The sequence below is a fragment of the Papaver somniferum genome, chromosome 1 (genome assembly GCF_003573695.1).
Source record: "Papaver somniferum cultivar HN1 chromosome 1, ASM357369v1, whole genome shotgun sequence".
NCBI lineage: Eukaryota > Viridiplantae > Streptophyta > Magnoliopsida > Ranunculales > Papaveraceae > Papaver > Papaver somniferum.
Window position 1 is genome coordinate 214,615,371 of NC_039358.1, and position 20,447 is coordinate 214,635,817.

The 20,447-nt window shown below is 35.8% G+C and overlaps 1 protein-coding gene across 6 annotated transcripts; it reads left to right on the forward strand.

Moving 5' to 3' along the window:
- Positions 1–8,695: 8,695 nt before the first annotated feature.
- On the forward strand, positions 8,696–13,108 carry LOC113315529 (F-box protein CPR1-like). Of its 6 annotated transcripts, XM_026563814.1 has the most exons (6): positions 8,696–10,328; positions 10,427–10,459; positions 10,684–10,833; positions 11,879–12,066; positions 12,196–12,281; positions 12,747–13,108. In XM_026563814.1, exon 1 carries the CDS (start codon positions 9,105–9,107, stop codon positions 10,110–10,112), a length of 1,008 nt encoding a protein of 335 aa, XP_026419599.1. In that variant the 5' UTR covers positions 8,696–9,104; the 3' UTR covers positions 10,113–10,328; positions 10,427–10,459; positions 10,684–10,833; positions 11,879–12,066; positions 12,196–12,281; positions 12,747–13,108. The 6 variants fall into 6 exon arrangements, with proteins under 6 accessions (XP_026419599.1, XP_026419593.1, XP_026419597.1 ...); XM_026563808.1 differs by having other exon boundaries at positions 8,696–10,459; XM_026563812.1 differs by having other exon boundaries at positions 10,427–10,833.
- The last annotated feature ends 7,339 nt before the right edge of the window (positions 13,109–20,447 follow it).

A 20,447-nucleotide genomic window follows, 5' to 3' on the forward strand; every position in this document is an offset into this window, starting at 1 on the left:
GAAGAGGGAAGAATTACAGTAGCAAAACTTACGAAAGAACAATAGAGTTGCAGAGATGAGAGAGTAAAAAGAAAATGGAAAGAAGAGTAAGAAGAATATATAAAGAAGATTTTTTACTCGAACAAATAAACACCATTAATGCGAAAAGACGTGAGCGGTTGAAAAGCAGCGGTTACAGAAGACGTGTCAAGAAATAGATGGAAGAAATGATACATGTGATAAATACAGAATATGAAGAGATGGACAGCTGCGGCATTTCTTACATCGTTCTCTACTTCGCAAAGAAGATATGAGAAGAGGCAAGATGTAGGATCAGAATCTCGCAGCAATAATGCCTCAGCGAAATTATTAACAGCGCAACACAACAGGGTCGTAGAACAACTTCAGAAACGAAATAATAAACGACGTCAGCTAAATCATGAGAAAAATATGATGGTCCTGTGAAAATTAGAGAGTTTGCGAGATTAACATTTGTAAGGTTGCGAGAATGTCGCAAACCATATCCGAAAATAAAGGACATATTAGTTGTCACCCACTATGTAATTCCCTATAAATAGCCGTTCAGTTGTAAAGGAAAGGGGGGAGATCTTTTCTGAGTGGGAAGCAAGTAAATAGGAGAGAGAAAATCTAGAGCAGTGGTTATTCTTGATTCCTTTATCTTTTTTTTAAGATTGTTTAAAGATTCATCAATAAAATTAAGATTGTTAATCCAAAAATGAGTTGAATGTTAATGAAATCTTGTGAGGGGTGTAGTGTAGGATTTCCTGCAACTACATAAGTTTTTGAAAACTTCAGCAAAGGTAAATAGAATGCATGATAGGTGGTTATCTACTATCAATCAGTACACATTTTCTATTAAACATCAGAATGGGAAACTTAATCAAGTTACCGATGCTTTGAGTAGAAGAGCTCATCTTCTTGTTACTCTCAAATATGAAAGTTTAGCCTTTGATTTCTTAAAATATCGGTATAGTGAAGACAAAGATTTTCAGCAACTCTGGGAAAAGTGTGGTTCTTCTACAGGCAGTGTTGATGATTTCTCATTCAAGAAAGATTTCTTTTTAAAGGAAATCGTTTATGTATATCACAATGTTCTCTCTGTCTTCATCTGATCCAAGAATTACATGGAAGTGGCCTTGGTGGGCATTTTGGACGTGATAAAACTATAACTTTGGTTGAAGAACGTTATTTCTGGCATTATCTTAAAAATGACACTCAAAAGTACGTGCAAAAATGCATGGTTTGCCAGCAGTCTAAAGGAAATATTTAAAACACAGGCTTGTATACTCCACTTCCAATTCCTGATGCTCCTTGGGTGGATATTAGCATGGACTTTGTGCTTGGTTTACCACGTACTACCAAGAGGAATGATTCTATTATGGTGGTTGTTGATCGTTACTCAAAAACGACTCACTTCATAGCATGCAAGAAAACAACAGATGCCTCCAATGTTGGTTATTTTATTTTTAAAAGAAGTAGTACGTTTGCATGGAATTCCCAAGACAATTACTTATGATCGAGACACTAAGTTTTTGAGTTACTTTTGGAAGTCTTTATGGATGCGTTTGGGAACTAAACTTCAATATAGTACAACTGCTCACCCTCAAACAGATGGACAAACTGAAGTGGTCAATCGATCTTTAGGAAATCTGATTAGAACCAAGGTTATTGAAGGAAAAGAGAAGCAATGTGATAATCTCATTCCAAGTATGGAATTTGCTTATAACACTTCAGTCAATCGATCCACAGGTAAGACACCTTTTGAGATTGTTAATTCTAAAGTTCCTAATCATATTTTGGATTTGGTGGTGCTTCCCAAGTTGCGTAAATCAAATGCTAAGGTAGATAACTTTATTGAGAAAGCTTCACTCATACATCAAGAAGCAAAGTCAAAGCTTGCAGATTCTAATAACAAGTACAAAGAGGATGCAAATCAACATAGAAGACTTAAGACTTTTGATGAAGGATTATGATTCACCTCAGAAAAGAAAGATTTCCTATTGGGACTTACAATAAGACCAAGATGAAGAAATATGGATCATTCAACATTTTGAAGAAAATCAGCGGTAATGCATATGTTATTGATCTTCTATCAAATTGGAACATCTATAATATCTTTAATGTGCAAGAAATTTTTACATTTCATGGAGAGAATGAAGTTCTTTCTAATCATTAACTCGAGGGCGAGTTTCTTTCAAGAAGGGGGGACTGATGTAGTACGTCTTTATCTGTATCAACAATGGTTGTTGATCCCTTGCTTCTGTATCAACTATAATTATTGATCCTTTGCGTACGTACAACTATAACAGTTGATCCCATCTGTCTGTTTCAGTTTACTTGCTTTGCAAGTATTTTCTTTCCTAGTTTGTTTAGATTTCCTTTTCTTTTCTGTTTAGTCGGTTCTTGTAAACTTATTTAAAGGCTTTTCCTTCTTGTTTTAGAGACACATCTTATTATCATTATTATCATAAAATTTGATTATCAATCTTACTACCTTAGAATCTTGATCCTAGAATCAGATTTTAACTTAGTTCCTGACGGAACTTAAACTATCTTCACAACCCTAGCAACTAGTTTGCTATCTCCTTATCTGTGCTACACTACTTCCCCTTCTCCTTCTCTAAAAAAAAAAACTAACTTTTTTTTCCTCCCCAAATTTTCAACCCAAAGTTTTATAACTCAATTATCCTAATCACTAATCACTAACATTAATTATTAATCAGGATTATTAACCCGACATTTTTAGGGGCTACTCAAAAGGATTTAGGGGCCAATAATAAAAAAAAAAAGGTCACCCAAACGTAAATTGTAGCCAGCCCTTATCTCACGTAATTCGTAATGGCAAAATTTCCCTTACATAATCGGAAGATATTATAACATTTTTATCCTCCGAAGGCATTCGGTAGAAAATTATTACCCAGACTTATGATTGTAGTCGGTGAAGTATTAAAATGATTTTTGTTTCATTTTTTCATTTCTTTTACATTTTTCATTTATTATAGTTATAGAGAAGAAGGTGAAGGAAAAAAAGGGAAAAACCATTTTTTCACTAAAAAAAATGGATGGATATGAAGAAGAAGGTGAGAATCATGGCGAAGAACATAATGTTGAAGATTCACGACCGTTTAGAGAAGACGATTTGGGATATATGTTGAATGATCCAAACTTTTATGGAGAGGAAACCCTAGACGACGCTTTCATGGAAGAAAATGGAGAATCACCCGATATTGAAGCTAACGATGCATCTAACACACAGGTATTGTGTTAAGAAACTCAAATACTCACTTTCTATACGTTTGTATACGTTTCGAAACCAAAAAAATTGATATTTGCATGCATTGAATGTCATAAACCACCCAGAATCAGTAGATAATGTCTCGCAATATCTTCCGAATATAACACACTGTGTACCAAATATGTACATTCGGTAGTTCCAAGATAGTAGTTTACTGCCGAATATGAGAAAAAACCCCAAGTCGGTTTTCCAAAAATATCCACATTCGGTAGTTATGTAGACTAAATTTACCTCCGAATGGACCCGAAAATGAATTCCTCAAAAATTTCAAATCTCAGTATTCTTATATTTTACAATCGGTAGCATTGTAAAATTATTTTTCTACCGAATATAACATTGGCCCCAAAATAAAATTTCCGAAAACTAGAAAATCGGAGGTTTAATAATTAAGTTATCTTCCAGTTCATTATATTCGGGTCTTTCACTATATATTTTGGCGTCCGATTATATCATTTTTTGTACTCAGTAAACTGTCTACATTCATTTGCATAAATCGGTTGTTTGGGGCAAACGATAGGCTTCCGAATGTAGTATATTCGGACGTGTCACTTATTTAAGAACCTCCGACTATTGTAAAATAACTTGTTGCTTTCATATGCAGGACGCTGTAGAGTTTGTTGTTGATTTCTATTTGAGGCCCGATATCATACTTCCCTATACTACGAAAACGATTTGATATACTCATTACTATTTTTTTTTTTCAGTTTTTGTATGTTAAATGCTTATGCTTATTAGATTTGTTTTGTTTTATGCACGTTTAGACATTTGGAAGTAAGAAGGAGGTAAAGGAATGGCTTATGAACAAGGCAAAAGAGAACACTTGCGTGGTAGTTAAGAGAGGAACAACAATCGGTTGATATGGATACACATATTCGCTCCGAATATCGTAATCGGACGTTTAGTTAATAGAGGAACAACTCCGATTATATATATTTTGAACTCAGAGTCTTCAATACAAATATTCGGTAGAAAACATTAATACCTATCTACCGATTTGGTGGGTATTTCGAGGCACGACTATTTTTTTTTTTGAAATTATGTAATCAGAACAAAAACATTATAACACTTCCTCACGATTAAATACATTCGAAAACTAAATATTTTACCAAACCTCCGATTAACATTAAAATTTTGAAAATTACAACATTCAAACATCACATGTTATTCTTTTTTCCCAGTCCGAGATGCAACAATCAACGCGGCTTCAAAATGTAGAAACGACTCTCCTCTCCACTTGGTATAAGCATCTTGTGCCGCAAACCTGTCGTCTCTGTGCCTAGCAAGAATACGATTGTACTCGGTGCACAATTTCATAACATGATGCACCCTTGAAGAAACATGGGTTGGTTCATAATTATGGTGTGGCTTCTTGTACTTACCAACAAAAGGACCCAATGAAACGTTAATCCAAAATATACTCTCATCCTGATGTTCTTCGGCTAGATCTTTCACAATGTAATAATTTTGTATCCATTCGGTCTCTTCCTCAACTTGTTTTAATCTTTCTATAGATTGACTTATAGAGTTCAAAAAAAACCTGCAATAGAGCCACGTTCCCAGCAACTTGGCTAGTTCCTCGCCTCGATGCCTTTCTCAACTCTGCTATCAAGAATGCTAGGCATGTCGTGCCCCAAGAGTAGTCACCGACTTCATGGAGATGATCCAAAAGTTGTAGAAGGTTGGCGTCGATCCAGTTACCAGAAGTATTTGGGAAAATGACACATCCCAATACACAAAGGAGATATGCGATGGCCGCGTGATCCACTTGCTCATCAGTTAACGTTCCCTTTTGTTCTTTATCCAAGGTGCCTCAGAACATATTCATCAAAACGGTAATGTTGATCTGTCTTGTTCTGTAACTTGCATGCCTCCTAAACTCTTTTGTTGTTGTTTCTTCATCCCAGCCTAAGCACTTTTTAGTTAGAGCATAAAGGTGTGCCCAACTTAACTGCTTTGTGTAGTTCAACTTCACAGCTGTGCCTTGGTCAGGAAGGTTAAGAATCTGCACAACATCATCCGGGGTAATCGTCATCTCCCCAAATAACATATGGAAGGTATAGGTCCCGGGATATATTCTCTCCACGAACGCCGATATAGCCACACGATCATGTTCCAAAAATAAATTCTCGGCAGCATTAGCTAACCCCGAGTTGGCTACAATTGTCTTGAACCTTTCACATTCACCGGATAAAGGCCAGTCAAGAATTTTTGTTGGTTCGGCGGTAGGTTTGAGTAGACGAACCGCATCTTGATGATACTATTAAACACACGAAAAATGTTTAAAGTACATACAAAAACCCTTAATACAACTATTACGATAGAACACATAGACAATACATTAATAAAAAGGATACGATTATTATTACCTCGATTTCGTATATGTATTTGGCCCAGGGGTCTTTGTATCCGAATAGCAATTTTCCTCCATCCGCCGGTAGCCCAAGGATCTTGCCTGCTGGAATATTCTTCTCCTTCAAGTTCTCAGGGACAAGATGTGATGCTTTCTTAGCAATATCCTTCTTTCCACCTTCTTCTCCTTTTTTTCCTTTTTTGGCACCACTTGGTTGTCCTTCTTCTTGTATTGTTGGCACTGGATCAATTGGTTCAATTTCTTGTTGGAATGTAACTTGTATGCACTTTGTTCTACACCACCTTGTTCACTGCCTTGTGGAGCAGTTGGTTCATTACCTTGTTGAGTGGCTTGTTGAGCACTTGGTTGCACACCTTGTTGAATACCTTGTGGAGAAATTGGTTCTACACCTTGTTGAGAACTTGAATTTCCCTTGGCACTCCTTTCTCTCCTAGCACTAGCATACACTTTCTTACTCCCTTCTCGACGAGACCCTAAGTCGCCTGTTTTGGGGGCATGCTTAGCTCGACTTTGATACAAACTATACAATCGGAAGGCGAAATACACAAACAAAACCCGAATGTAGACAATCAGAATTAAAAAAAAATATTATGTTCCCGAATATACATCATTCGGATAATAAGATTTTTTTTTTCTTCTACCGAATACTCATCAATTAGAGTTCAGGAAGCTCTGAATTTTTCAGCCTATATAATCGGAAGTCATTCAAATTTTTTTCTACCGAATAATTACTGGCCCTAAAATGGGATTTTGCCTAAATCACAATTTTGAGAATTTTTCTAAATATATATATTCGGTAGTAAGTGTACTTCCGAATACTGTGTCTCTATTTAAAGATATTCGGAAGCCAATAAAATCATTAAACTACCGATTATGACCAATTTGTACACAGGAAGATATGGCCAACAATATTCGGCAGATAACCAACAAATCTTTCTCCCGAATACTGTCGATGTTCTTGAGAAATGTAGAACAAGACTTCATTCGGAAGTCAAATAGCATGAATATCTCCCGAATCTGGGTAAATAACCGAAAACCCTAGAATTTTTTTTTTGCTCGATTCGTCGAATTAAAGCGACATAAACCCAAAAAATGATCTAGTCTTACCTAATTGGGGCCATTTGAAGTTGTCGGAGTGTTTGACTATCAGAAGCGCCACCACCAACTACATCCGCGTCTTCGTGTTCTTCGCGTTTTTCGTCATTTTCAGCAACAATCTCTTTATTTCTTCCTAAAATTTCAATATTTGGATCGATACCGCAAGGAACGTTTTTAGTTTTAGGTTTGTAGGGTTCATTATCCTTACCTATTGAACGAATCAACGATGTTTTAATTTGGCGATTCACGACGAAGACGATGAATTGAAAAAAGAGGAATTTTTTTTCCTCCACAATCGGGAGTGAAGGGGAAGAGCTGAACAAGAGTTGAAATGTGAAGAAAGGATTTTGATTTGGTTTTTATTTTCTTTTTACTGCAAGGGAATTTAGGTAACTTCAATGTGCTATAGGGTATCCCTTAACTAGTTCCCTTGGCTGGGTATAAATTGTTGATCCCTAAATCTTTTTGAGTGGCCTCTAAAAATGCCAGAATTATTAACATCATTCATTATTATTAACACTAATACTAAGGGGCTTTTGAATTTATTATCTATAATCCGTTTTTGTTTTTATTCGGTATGCCTTGAAATTTTTTGGTATGCCCAATAACAGGGTTCGGAAAAAAACCAACCACTATGCCATAGCCTCATTTCATTTCAATCATGTTAAAGGGGCGACATGATCCATTAGAGGGACGTCAATCTAATAAGACAAAAAGGGTCATTACATGGTAATTCATGTCACCCCTTATCAAAAAATAATATTGAAATGACCAATTAACCCTTATTATTAATAAACAAGATTAGTGTTGATAATTAATTTTCATTTATAATAACTGTAAAATCGGATTTTTAGAGTTGAAAAAAAAAGTTGTGAGGGGAAGAAAAAGAAACTTTTGTGAAACCCTAAATTTTGATTCACTCAACCAAAATGAGTGATTCCAGTGACAAATTTGAGATGGGTGAATCTCTAAATTAGTTCCCATTAGCTTTTTGTCGCTCAAAATTATCTAAAGTACATAAAAAAATCTAAATTTTTAAAATTTCAGAAGAACTTACGGTTGGAATTTAGCTCGTTATCAACCGTAACTTGCAGTTACGGTTCCAAAAGTATCGAATACCAACCGTAACTGGTTCAATTTGGGGAAAACCCAATCGTAATACCAGTTACGGTTGGTAGAATGACAACACATAGCAACCGTAACAAATTACGGTTGGTAACTATTGAATCGAGATCAACCGTAACTTACCTACGGTTGGTAAGGTTATTTGAGTTACAAGTCGTAACTCAAATACGGTTGATAACAGTGATGCAATTACAAACCGTGAAAAGAAATTGAAACATCCAGAACAACTTACGGTTCGTAACTTAAGTAACGAGACCAACCGTAAGTAACTTACGGGTTGCAAAAAAAAATCGTAAATGAACATTTTATCTCAAAATCAAGAATGGTATTTGAGTGAAATGAACCGTAACATCAACCAAATCTACAGTTACGGTTCCAATTGGAGTTATTACCAACCGTAACTCACATGCAACACAGAAATTTCAATTTCAATTTTGATCCAAAACCCTAACTTTTGATACAAAACTAACTTAAATCAAACACAATAAACTAAATCCTAACTGTGTCTTTTCGAAATATAGTTTTCAATCAACGATTATCAATTTTTTAAATCGCTGATTAATCGAGGACGATGAAAATTTCAATTTTAATGGAGGAGGAGAAGAGAAGATGAAAAATCAAAAAAAACTGTTTTGATTTTTCTGATTCCATTAGGTTAAAAATAAAAGAGGATAATCTAGTCAATTTATACCCCTATAGGACACCTCTTAACCAATAAGAGGACATTGCTATCACACTTGCCGCCACTCCAATGGAACATGCCGCCCCTTTAACAGGAATGTTTCATTTACCCTTCGAAGGCCTCACTGAACTCTCCCTGTCTTTCTCTTTCCTTAATTGAAAACCAACCTTGGATAAGTGTGAAATTTTGAAGACCGATCTCCGGAAACTAAAAATGGAAGATTAATTTTGATTTGGGGAATTTGCGACAACGAATCACTACTTCCATTATATTCTCCGTTCTCCGTAAAATCATTTGCTTGGTTTATTTTACCAGAAAACAAACATAAACCCTAACTTTCACTCTGTGGAGAAATTAGAAGCTGAAAATGTCAAGCATGCCGGAAGAGATCTACCATGAAATTCTTTTGAGGTTACCAGTTAAATTTACTTATATGCAAGTCTGTTTGCAAGAATTGGTATGCCCTAATCTCTACCTCTGATTTTGTTAAATTGCACCTTGATTTTACTGTCCAGAAAAACAATCATATTCTCATGCTTGAAGGTTCTTCTAGTGGGGGACTTTACCCCGAGGTACTTTACTCCATTGGTTATGATTCATTGACATCGTCAGTGTGTGAAATTAAAGATGCTTCTATTGAAATGGATCACCCATTCAAATCTTTGCGTTATCTTGTTCGATTGATGGGATCTTGTAATGGTTTGGTTTGCATAAGGTTGGTTGTTGATAATGATAATGGTGATGAGAAGAATTATTTTTATCTTTGGAACCCAGCTACAAGAGAATATAAAGAAATACCCAAATCACCAATTAAAATTGATAGGATTCAAATGAGTGCGTTGGGTTATGATCACAATACTGATGACTACAAGTTGGTAATAGGCACTGTAGAACCTCCCGGAAGCAAGGGTACTCTGGTTCAAGTCTATTCGTTAGCATCAAATTCATGGAAACCTGGGCAAACTGTAGCTTATTGGTTTCCTAGCCATTATTTGGAAAAACATAAACATGGAGTGCTTGTTAATGGATACTTTCATTGGTTGGTGATAGCTGAACATAAGTTTTCCTTACTCTCTTTGGGCATCAGTGACGAGAGTTTCAAAGAACTGCATCTATTACCTAAAGAACTTTTGGAGAAGAATAAGCAACGATGTATGTCACTTGGAGTGTTGGAAGGGTGCCTGTGCCTTTGCTTATTGGTCACCTCAGATGTTGATGTACCTATGTTTGAAGTATGGCAGATGCTGGATTATGGAGTTCAAGAATCTTGGGCTAGACGTTTTATCATTCCCCTTAATAGCATTATGGAGAACTGTCTTATATTTTTAAGTCCTTTGTGGTCTTTTGAGAATGGTGAAATTCTATTGATGAGTTCTAGTAACCTAGTTTTGTATGACCCAGAACATGGAAGTGCTAGAAAACTAAGTAAGCCTAGCAATAGCACCTGCCTCACCGTAAATTATATTGATAGCTTAGTTTCTCTCGAGTCTGGTACATATGTCGGGGGAGAAGGGAGGATGGAGGAATTAAGAGAAACCTGAAGAAGAAGAATAAGCTTTAGAAGGGAGAAAAACTGGTGACATTGAATATGTTATAGGTTCTTCTTGTTGCTATCCTGCAGTTTTTAGTACAATGAGTTCTAAAATTAGTTGTATGTTTCTCTTTGTGTTTTCTTCTAATTTTCAGACTGGTAATGTATGTCGTGAATTCCTAAAGATTAGTAATGTGTTGTTGTCTCCAATCTAGAGCAGGATCAGGTATCCGTAGATTTTTTTCTCGTGCTCTGTCCTTTCGGTTGTATTGTTATAATTCATTAGCTTTCCTTATGCGATTGCGACTATGTTTGTGCCTGCAGCCAAGATGGAACTTTAATGGCAGATCATAAGAGGTTAATTTTTTTTTATTTCTAATATAATTGAGTGGCAGAAACTTGCGACGTTAACTTGGAATTGGAGCTAGGTGTCATAGAACCGGATGATATTGCCTACTCAAAATAAAAATAGGATAAATTTTTCTTCTGATTTCCTTCGATTTTGATGGGAATCTAGTCGGCTGTAGACCAGTCATCTGACTCATATGATTCCAAATCTATTTTTGTTTCCATTTTTGCAGGCTGATGAATTAGCTTTGTGACTAAAAGCTTCGCTTCACAAAGGGAAAGAGCACTTTTGTCCACTTCGCTGGTTCTATGGAGCTTGAGGGGGTTTAAACACTTCGCCGTATAGCTTTTAGTTTTACAGCTAAAAATACGTCATTTTTAACGTGAGTTTATGGTTCATTTGGGTTTTTGACTTATCACATTAGAAATGGACTATGAACTAGTGCTTTAAGAATTTTCAAGTCAACACACTTCGTCAGTCGTACCACTACCCGTATTAAAGTAAAACAGCCTGTTGCATCTCCGCATTGAGTAATCAGTTTGAACAGAAATTCTAGAAGGTTGTATTTCCTCGACTACGATTTGAAGTTCAGTAGTTCCTTGTCTTTTATGATTTTGAAAACCTTCCGTTTCTTTTGTACTCCCTCAATATATTCTTAATTGACATGTTCCTTTAACGTATGTTCTTACTTGATCAGTTCTTTCTTTTTTGATGGTCAAACATACATATAGATAGGAAAATTTGCTCTTGTTGTCTCTTATCTAGTGATTATTTGTAGCTATGCATGTGTTTACAGATTTAGTAGTCTGGTAATATATAGGAAAAATTTGCAAAGACCTCATAAAACTAGGGCTCGGGACTAACTTTTTTTTTTTTTTTTTTTTTTTTTTCTTATTTCGAAACATCAAGCAGGATAAGTAACTTCTCCCTTCATCTATTGGGATCGAAAATAACACGCCCGCTGACTACAAATATATTACCCTCTTTACTGGGATCCTACAAAAGCATACATGTAGTAACTAGTAACCTATTGCATTGAAGTGAGTTTATCTGTTTATGTTATATAAACAGATACAGATTCTTCTTTACTGCTGAAATTCTGAAATTTCCTTTGTAATGGGTAGCTGAGAAGGAGTTGCAATTTCCGTTTTTGACGCTTCTAATTTCAGGAAAAGAATTAATTTTGATGTTGAACTATGTCTCAAACAAAGAGTGATAAAAAGTTTAAAATTTTTGTAAACATGAAGGATTCGTCTAGTCATAAATATTAACAGGTGCAACATTCTGAGCCTTATAGTATACCTTAACATTGATTTTTGAATTCTGAATTATTAACGGTCAAAACAAAGGGAATATGTATACATTTTCAGCTATTCTTTTGCTTTAGTTTTATGTATTTTTATCTTTCTTCATCTTTTGATTATCAGGAGGACATAATCTTGTTGTTCTTGCGTGCGATCTTGGCCACTATGTACAACTTGGAACCACAATAGATGATGCAATTGGCGAGGCATATGACAAGACGGCTAGGTTACTTGGACTTGATATGAGAAGAAGTGGTCCGGCTCTGGAGGAGCTTGCTCGGGAAGGAAATGCAAAATCAGTAAAACTCAAAGTAAGTTTAGCTAATATTGCAAGCACTAAAAAATCATACCTACCCTTTTTATCATGTTTGGAATTTTCGGTTGGTGATGTGCTGGATGTTATTTGTTTCACATACTGAACTTAAAAAATGATCTGTTAGGTTCCAATGAAAAACCATAAAGATTGCAATTTCTCATATGCTGGTTTGAAGACTCAAGTACGGTTGGCAATTGAATGGAGTAACATGTAAGTAAATTACTTTGTACTGAAGCCTTTCAAGGATGATTTTTCTTTTATGGTGATGGTTTAATGATGTTAGATATACTTACAAACACTGGATGATAAAGGATGCGTCGGTCAGGGGTCAGATGATTCCATGCTTTAATTTGTTTGTAACATAGAACTACATCAGAATACTATCAAAAGAAGGTTGCATCTTTCATGCTATTATTACAACATTGTTATGCTGTTATTCATCATTAAAGTTGAATGAAAAATGAACACCCCAACGGTTCGTCCATACTGTCATTTACTTACGTGCAACATATTTGTGTGAAAATGAGCACCCGAATGGTTAAAGAGCACACAACTTCAGGTTTCTCACATCATCATACATTCTTTTCTAGTTTCCATTCAATGTTGTTTATATGATTCGTTTAGGAAGCAGCCTGTTTGTATTTTTGGGGTTTAACAAGTAAACATGTGCTGCAGGTTTATATGTTGCACAGAGGCACAGTTGCGCGCACAAATTATTACTTGGGGTACTCTGGAGCTGCGAACTGTGAGCTGGAATCGCCGGAACTTTCACATTGTTGGCATCCGCGAGTAATGATCCTACTATTTGAGTATGATTTAAAGTGTGTTCAATTGATGCGTAAAGAAAAATACGAAAAAGGGGGTCGTCGTCGTCCACTGGCGAACTTGATAAAAATCAGTAGGAAAAAAAGAAAGAAAATGGAAAAAGGAGACTTTAATTTTCTTGTGTCAGGTAGTTAGATATTTCTGCTCAACTCTGTTGGAACTTTGTAAATGACTATGGGGTAATGCTTGCTAATAATCTTGTCTACAGAGACAATCATGCTTCAAAAAAAAACAAAAACAAAAGGAAAAAAAGTACATAGACAAGCCTTGGGTGTGGAAGTAGGCATAGTGAGCCAAAATATGAACGGTTTTTTGGGCACCACCCCATTTTGGTGGGGACCATTATTTCATTTTTGGGTGGATATTAGAAGTATTCTAAGACCCCTTATCTAAGTATTTTTAGTAATACCAAATTTGTCTATTATGTGGTTAGTGTAATGATTAATTAGTGATTAGTAGTGATTATTATCAGTGATTTATTAAAAAGAGAGAATTTTGTTAGAAAAACAATTATTGAGAAAAACAATTATTGAGAGAGAAGAAAAGATGAAGAAGAAGGTTGAACCCAAAAAAGTTTATTTTGAGTTTAGTAAACATGAAATGAGCGAGTCTAGTGATGATAGCTCCTCTGAATCAGAACCAACTTCACCTAATGGAGTATTTGTCGATTTTCATAACGATCCGGATATGAGTTATTTGTTAGATGATGAGTGCATTCTTCCCCAAACTCAAACTCAAGCCAGGACCAGAGGATGAAGCTATGGGTATTAAGGTATGGCTCAAATTTAGTCAATGTAGCTTGAATTGGCCCAAAAAAAATAGGCTAAAATGAAAATTTGAACAAAAAAAATCGGCTATGTCAAAGTAGTTAGGTTACCAGACCTGAAGAACAAGTAGCCGAACTTTTTTTGTAAGTGTAGTTCGGCTACTTGTTTCAGCATACGCAGGTAGCTGAACTTGAGTTTTGAGGGAGGAAAGAGAATGTCCGAGTTTTTAGCTTGGCGTTTTTAGGGTTTACAAAAAAAAAATAAAAAAAATCACGCAACTTTAATCTTTTTGGATCAATTCCGGTTGGTCTATGATGATTGAAGCATCATCTTCTGGTCCTAATAATCAGATTCAGCAATGGAAAGGAAAAGATACACCAGCTGACAAGCTGAAAGAGAAGAAAACTCTTCAACCAACGTCAATTGATATTAACCGGTTACCAAACCCAACTTTGGTTGATGGTGAACCATCGCTGGATATCCCATCGGAGTTTTACCAAGAGGGTTGTAAACCGTTTCTACACAGTTTCATTGCAAGGTTCAACTTTACAGGCTTGAAGTTTGAAGATGTTAAGAAAAATCTGGTTAATCAATGGAAGTTACATCCTAGCTGAGTCAGGTTTGTGCCAATGAAAAAAGGGTTTTTTGTTATCATGCTAGAAAACGAACAAACAAAAGAGTGGGTTCGCAGCAAACAGTGGTACGTAGATCAACATGAACTTCGTTTGATTGATTGGTACCCTGGTTTTAATCCAAAAAAGCAACGAACTTCCCATGCTGCGGTATGGTTTCGTTTTCCAGGTCTTCACATGGAACTATGGGCTGAAAAATCTCTCTTGTCTTTGGGTAAAGTTCTGGGTACACCAATTGTTGTAGATCAGAAAACCCTAGATTTAGAGTTTGGTTATTTTGCTTCCATCTTGGTGGATATTGAATAAATGCTGGTCGTAAAAAATTCTGTCAGTACATTGATATTCCCAAGTGTCCCAAATTCTGCTTACATTGTAACATTAGGACATGATGATAAGGATTGTAAGAAGAAGGCTGCTAATAAACCTGCACCAAAGAATACTTCTCAAGGATGGCAAAAGAAAAAAGGTGTGGGGGAAGTTAATATCCCTGGGACTGAGAATACCGGAGATGTTGTTCCTGCAGAAACTGAAAAAAACATTGCCGCTACTGCTGAAGGTGTCAGCAATGATGATACTGCAAATCTGATAGAGACGGACCTTAACAGGACTGAGGAGGAGAGTTTGGTTACAGGTAATGTGGTCGCAACTATAGCTGCTGATAGTTTGGTTAAAGGTAAACAGGTCGTAACTGCTCATGCAGTCCATGCAAATCGCATAGCTAGTGAAAGCAGGCCGGAGTCTTCTGATGCTGTGTCTAATTTTACAGCAGATTGGCAGCCGGTAAAGTATAAAAACTCGCCAGAGAAAAACAAGAGTAAAGGAACGACTTTCTCTTTTACTCCAATGGCAGATGATTTGTTCAGGTCAGAAATAGTTCGTACTACTAATCCTTACGAAGTTCTTAGCTCAGAATTGGGTTTAAATGAAGAAGTAGTAATTCATGAGAAGGAAGATATGGAGGCAGTTGACAGTGAAGAAATTGATGAGAATGAGGCTGCAACTATGGCAGCAAGCATGACAGCTGAGGTGAGGAACTCAAAAGAGTGGGGTACTCTTTTGGATGATAGGAGGGACGATGTTAATGCTCCTTTGACAACTGACTCAGTTGTGAATTCAACTGGCGCAAGTGATATAGTGAAGAAGACAACTTTCCGTGATAAAATGCAGGCGCTTCGACAACACCGTGAGGATATTCTCACTAAGGAAGAGCTGGATGAGGTAAGTAAAATAAGAAACGATGATGTTCGGGCTAATTTTATTCGTGATCCTGTCTATAGAAAAGAATACTTTTAAGGAAAGGAAGGAACTTATGGATAGAGTTTCAACTAAGAAACAATCTCCTATTAAACTTGTTCCTGGCAACTACGCTTCAGACGAAGAGGATTATGATGATATTCATGAAGGATATGAGGATTATGGGGACTTTGATCTTATAGCAGAAATTTTTTCGTGTTCTCAATCCAAGAGAAACTTTCGAGTTGGAAGCAGAGGTCACTTGAGAGAAGTAGGATACCGACGTTATTAATTTTCTTGAGTTTTCTCTTGATGTTATTTTTAGTGTTAGTTATTTAGAAACTCTTTGAGTTTCTTTTGCAGTTATTTATTTGCCCCTTTGGTTTATGGGAGTGGGGAGGCCTTGAGTCTCCCATTCTGTAATTCTTGTAGTTATGTTTTTTTTGTTATAATAAACTTTTGGACTTAACAAAAAAAAAAAGGTAATTGAACTCTCTTTTTGGTGGAAGTTTTTGAAAGTTCGATTATGTTTTTCCAGAACACGTTGTCGAACTAGTTTTTTTAGATTACAGATAATAGTTCGGTTTAGTCGAGTGTATTACTTTGGTTGCCGAACTTCCAACAAAAAATCTAAAGAACAAGTTCGGCAAGATCACAATTATTTTTTAGAAGTTAGATAACCGAACTTTCTGTTCGGCTTGGTAGATAACATTGTTTATATTGCCGAATATTTTAGTGTTTCTTGTTTGTGGTTGCCATTGATGTTGTGCTATTTCTCGTAGGTTGTATGTGATCCAATACCAATGGATAATCAACCTTCTCCCGTTGATATTTTGTACGAAGACACATCTCATCACTACATGTATTACTTGGTATTCAAAGATCCGAAAGAGGCAAAGAGTTGAGCTAGACAACATGCACAAAAAGACATGTGCGTATTAGTTTTGAATGGGAAAGAAAGCCAAACTCGCTTTGAAATGGTTTGTGAGAGAAGAGGTGATCCCGAGAAAAGCCACAAGAGCAAGGGTTATGTTTATAAGGGAAAGACAAATACGAAGAACAAAACTTTCTCAAAAGAAGATTAAATGCCCATTAAAGCTAGTATTTAATTATAACAAAGATATGGATGGATGGATGGATTCTATACAAGGTTACGGAAGGTCGTCATAACTGTAGTTGCAGGAAATCCTACAACACACCCCTTATAATAATTTGTAGATCTAAATATAAAAATGATGATAAGAATGCTAAAATTGTAAAGAGACACAAGGTTTACGTGGTTCGATCAATTTTATCTACATCCACGGGGTCAGGTTTTACTATGATTATTTGTAATTACATCTTGATTACATGGAAACTCCATTAATGAGTATTTGGAGCTCTAGGTTATTGAAGGAGGAAGAAGAAGGAGATAATAATAATACAACCAATTCTACTCTCTCTCTCTACAGAATGTATCCTCTCCTAAAGTGTGTCTCTCTTTCTGATTATCTATCCCCTTTCTCTCTCTTGCCTTTCTCTTTATATAGGTGTTTACATAATGGATGACAGCTAATGTACAGCTAACATTTCCCTTAATTTCGGATCTTTCTTGCGGTATTTTCGCAAGCTTACAAATGTAACATTCGCAACATTCCTAATTTTCGCAAGATCATCACACTTTTCTCATGTTTAAGTTGATGTCATCTGTTATGTCGTTTCTGAAATCATCCTGCGATGTCTTCGCGATGAAAGTTGTTAATAATTTCGCAAGCATATTCTTCTGTGTGAGATTCTGATCCTACATCTTGCCTCCTTTTTCTTGAATATTGCTTGAAAAGCGATCTTTAAGAAAAAATCCACCTTGTTGTAGTTGTTGGAGGAACGAGCGAAAGAATATCGGACTTGAAAAGTACGTACTTGCCTCTATTCTTTTGTGAAGTTCTGGAACGTTGCGAAGTAAATAAGAAGTATCAACCCTTAAAGTATGCGAAGTATGAAGTATCCTTGATGAAGTATAAAAAGTACTTAATCCTCTAAATATAAGAAGAACTCTGCGAAGTAAATAAGAAGTATATGTCCTTGAATAATAAGTATTTCCTCTATTCGTGCGAAATTATTACCCCATTTTTGGTGAGGATTCTTATTGTTCATTAGCGAACGTCCACTTTGGGAATGATTCTTGCCGAGGAGATAAAGAACATAAAATGTTTTCTTGGTAATCCATAGTTGCCTTTGTTCTTTATCTATGAGGGTAGAATCCTTGAGAAAATGTTGAATGTGAGAATTGTGTACTTATTCTTATCTTTGCCTCTGTCTCATGTTTTGTGCTCATGCAATAGTATAATCTCTTCAAGTTGCTTATAATTGTGCGAAATAATTGAGCGAGATAATCACATCATTCGGAAGAATCATATTCTGCGAAATTCTGACACATTCTACGAAATTTTGAATCATTCTGCGAAATTCTGAATCATTCTGTGAAGTTCTGAATAATCTTGCGAAATTCTTGAATAATCCTGTGAAATTCTGAATAATCCTGAATAATTCTGCGATATTATTGCGAAATTCTGCAATATTATTCCGTACAGTTTTGTAAAGTACTTATGCGAATATAATGCTTATGTGATGATTATGTTATGAAATGTGTATGCGATGTTTATGCCATGAAATGCTTATGCAATGCTTTTATGATGCGAGTATGATGCTTGTATGATGAGAATTCTTATCTATTGCAATGTATAGTTAATTTTTGTGTTACTTAACTCATTTTTCCGTCTAAAATTGATGTAGCTCTAAATTGCTTTCATTCTTCATTTCTCTGCCTTTTTCTTTAGTGTATGCATTCTTCTTCGTGTAGTTATTTTTCTTCACAAGTTCTTACTTTTTTTTCATCTTCCCTCTTTCTTGCACTATTAGTATCTCATAACAGTATGATCATAATATCAAGTCTGCGGCATTTTCACTGCCTCAGTTTCATTTTCATGTACATATTCGCAAGCTTGTTTGCTTACATATAATCATTCTCGCAAGCTTACTTGCTTACTCATTTTCTTATGTGGTCTTATTTTTCCTTCCTAGTTAAAGGTCTTATTTTTCCACCCCTTGTTATTGCGACAAAATCGCAGGACGTCTTTGCACTTTCATGCAAAAACCTATTGATCTTGCCTTAACTTTTTCTTTTGTATTATTGCCTCTTCAGGATTGTTGCGACAATATGACATGCCTAAATATTCTTGCGAAAATAAAGCCCCATGACATTGTCGTCTTGCGACGAAATCGCAGGACGTCTTCACACTTTCATGTAATGACCCATTGATCTCGTCTTATCTTTTTCTCTAGTATTATTGCCTCTTTAAGATTGTCGCACAAATATGACAAGTCTTAATACCCTTGCGAGTAAAAAGCCTCATGACATTTGCGTCTTAAGACACTTATCATCTCCCTAATGGAGGGTGCCGCCCTTATCTCCCCCCTGGTTGCCTCTTCAAGGAGGCGTACTTCTACCATACAAGGTTAGCTCCTTCCATCCGGTCTTAACAACAACCAGTTGTTTTCGCAGCCTCTTGTCCCTTTTACCTATATGTCTTATGGTTACGAGACTGCACCCTAAGTAGGGTTTTCTTCGGGACGAGTGCAGTATAAGCCAAGACTTGTCAAGAATGGCAAGGTACGCTCCAGACGCCCCTGACACTCTTGACTAAACCGTGTACCTCGGCGCCTTGATCAGATTTTGCACTCCTTAGAAGAGACCCCTAGTCGTCCAACCTAAAGAAAAAGCTTAGGTTGAAAATCCAAGGTATCTCTCCTGGATGGTCTTTATTGACCCCAAATCTCCATGACTCAGGTTCCAGGGGAGGTGTAACCTTTTCGCTGAGTCATGCAACAGGTACCCCCTTCTATGACGTACTTTAGGTCTTACATTTTCCTCTTGCGGAATTTTATTCGCGAACTAGGGTGTACGCCATAAAGGTTCGCCTCTATCTGCGAAATTTTATTCGCGTTTCTGCGAAATGTTCACGTCTCTTTGTTTCTGCGAAATGTTCGCGTTTCTTTATTCTCTCATTCATCTTTTCATTTCTGTCATCTCTTTCATTCATTCTTTCATTTCTGTCATCTCTTTCATTCATTCTTTTATTCTCATAATATTATATTACTTGAAGCAAAATAAATATTCAAGAGAAATTCTAATACATTGTAATTCTGAAATCTTTGTAGTTGTGAAATCTTTGTAATACATTTATTTTATCAAAACATTTCATTTAATTGCAAGTTCAAATCGTTTTTCTTTGTTTTGATTTTCTTTGTATAACTTGTTTCGTCTCATCCGATAAATATCTTTCATGGAAATGATCCTAATGAGGTCTTATGCAACCTGTTGATGGAAGGTCTTACTAGCCTGTTGATGGAAGGTCTTATTTTGCCTCTTACTACTCTCCATGTTAGATATCATTCTCATTTGAAACAAAGAAAATTTTCAAGAGAAATATATAAATTGATTTGTGCGAGATTTTCTCGGTTTCTTTTGTAACTGTGGAATCTTTGTAATTCTGAAATTTCTGTAATTCTGCGATTATACCGTCTTTTGTAAATCAAATCAAAAATCTTTTATTTTCTGTAAAAGAAATATTCTAGAAATATATATAAATCGAATTTTTTCGGTTTTTTTTTGTTTTTTTTTTTTTTTTTTTTTGTAATTTTGAAATCTTGAAATCTTTGTAATTTTTTTAATTTTGAAATTTTTGTTATCGTGCGATTGAATCGCTTTTTGTAAATCAAATCTAAAATCTATTTATTCGTTCTTAGTATAAAGTAAAATGTTTAAGGAAGTGGTACTTATCTTTCATGTGAGTCGCTGTTGTTGTCAAAGAAGTGAATAAATGCCTTGAAATGTATGAATTTCGCGCAACAAAAAGAAGTGTGAGAAATGAGACTTGAAC

Excerpts from the sequence above, each read along its gene's own strand:
- LOC113315529 (XM_026563799.1), top strand. The coding sequence starts at position 9,105 with ATGCTTGAAGGTTCTTCTAGTGGGGGACTTTACCCCGAGGTACTTTAC.